The sequence below is a fragment of the Protobothrops mucrosquamatus genome, unplaced genomic scaffold, assembly GCF_001527695.2.
Source record: "Protobothrops mucrosquamatus isolate PMUCROS unplaced genomic scaffold, P.Mucros_1.0 scaffold1091, whole genome shotgun sequence".
Taxonomy (NCBI): Eukaryota; Metazoa; Chordata; class Lepidosauria; order Squamata; family Viperidae; genus Protobothrops; species Protobothrops mucrosquamatus.
In genome coordinates, this window is record NW_015387316.1 from 499,012 (window position 1) to 500,971 (window position 1,960).

Consider the following 1,960-nt stretch of genomic DNA (forward strand, 5'->3'; position numbering starts at 1 on the left):
TAAAAAGTCAAATATTAAACAAGCTAATAACTGGGAGGAAACCATTTTAAATGACACAATTAAATATGCTTATTTTCAACCACACTGGATAAAAAATAACTAATATATTAAAATCTATCATTGATACATTGAATTTGGGATGTTAATATGATTCAAATTGAAGGGTAGCAATTCAGCCTTCTCCTAAATTGTTATCCCCAATATGTGTGATAATTCCTATAAGGGCTAAGGGGTACCATGTTTATTGTAAATTACACTATTTGTTGTCCAAAACCAAGGCAACCAAGTCAGACAAGACTTCACTAGAGCAATGAATCAATTGAAAACAAGCTTTGAAGAGTATCTTGTAAAATCTCAATCCTTGACATTTGAAGGGGGGCTCCCAGCAAAATAGCTTTTTTTTTTTTTTTAAGAAATGAAGACATATTTAAAGTTGGTTGGAACTCACCTTACGTCTTCATCATGATTCTATTTATAAAGAAATCCATGAATATTGATTAGTTCTTAACAAAGCAGAAAACCAAAGCAAATTAAAAATAATATTCTCAGCCATCTTTTCATGCCAAATTCATGTGAATTTGGGCTAATCCTCTGAATAGAGAAGACCATCTCTTTCTCAGCAATACAATTGTTATCATCAAGTTTGGAAATACAGGGATTCAAAGCCAGACTTCTTATGCCTAAGTACTCAAACTTCCCTGCCTGAATGAACAAAGCAGTCAGTTTCATTGTTTCCTTATTACTATCTTTTTAACACACGCACACACACACACATGCACACACACACACATAGGGACATACTCAAGGGTTTTTGGGGTTTTTTTGTCCTGTTTTAATCTTTTGCTTTCTTCTTTCTTTGTGTTCCCAGATTTGGATGACCCAATTGTGACAGTCCACCAGAGCATAGGGGAAGCAAAAGAACAGTTTTACTACGAGAGAACCGTGTTCCTTAGGTGTGTAGCCAATTCCAACCCACCTGTTCGGTACAGTTGGAGGCGAGGGCAAGAGGTTCTATTACAAGGATCCGACAAAGGTGTTGAAATTTATGAGCCCTTCTTTACGCAGGTAGGGATCAAGGTACAGTCATATTTTTGTCATTATTTATTTTTCTTCCCCCAGTGCTGTTTTATCTATAAATTAATCATATTTCCTCTTCAAACTAGCAAGAACATATGATGTCCATTACAAAGTAATTGTATTTTTTTTATAATTTCATTACTGGGTGGTATTGAGGATCATTTTTTTTTATCTTTAAAAATTTCTGCAATCTGGACACTTAATAATGCCCAAAATGCATTTTTTAAAAATTCTTTTTTATATATTGTGTTGTCTTTTGTGCTGAACAAGGTATCTACACAGGGCACAATATGATGGGAACAGTGCATATTCTGAATATAGAGATAGAGGATGGTACAGTGGTTAGAATGCAGTATTGCTGGCTGACTCTGCCCATAGACTGGAGTTCTGTTCTGAACGGTTCAAGGTTGACTCAGCCTTCCATCCTTTCGAGGTTAATAAAATGAGCACCCAGATTGTTAGGGGCAATATGCTGACTCTGTAAACCCCTCGGAGAATACTGTAAAGCACTGTCAAGTGGTATATAAGTCTAAGTTCTATGGCTATTGCTAGTGTGAAAAACACATTATATTGGGGAAAATGCTTGCAAAACTACTCCCAAAATGAGTACCATAGAACAATTGTGCTCAAAAATTATTTAAAGAATCTGTACTTGCCACATAGTCCTGAGTTCCACAGATTGGAAATGTATTCCGCAATGTACTATATAATGACAACAGAATGCAGCATAAGCATAATTGACTTTAGGTAAAGTTAAAGAAGACATCCATCTATACCATAAAAAGAACTGCAATTTGCACCCTCACCTCTCCCTCTCCCTCTCCTCCCTCTCTCCCTCTCTCTCTCTCTCTCTCTCTCTCTCTGTCTCTCTCTCTCTCTCTCT

General features: G+C 36.2%; 1 protein-coding gene across 1 annotated transcript in view; it reads left to right on the top strand.

The window, feature by feature from the left end:
* MDGA2 (MAM domain containing glycosylphosphatidylinositol anchor 2) overlaps positions 1-1,960 on the top strand; it is a gene marked incomplete at its 3' end in the record, with an annotated part of 498,834 nt that overhangs the window by 251,883 nt on the left and 244,991 nt on the right. Inside the window, exon 4 of the mRNA XM_029284905.1 lies at positions 869-1,065. Within this exon, the coding sequence (XP_029140738.1) occupies positions 869-1,065 (197 nt within the window). The remainder of the gene's footprint in view (positions 1-868; positions 1,066-1,960) is intronic.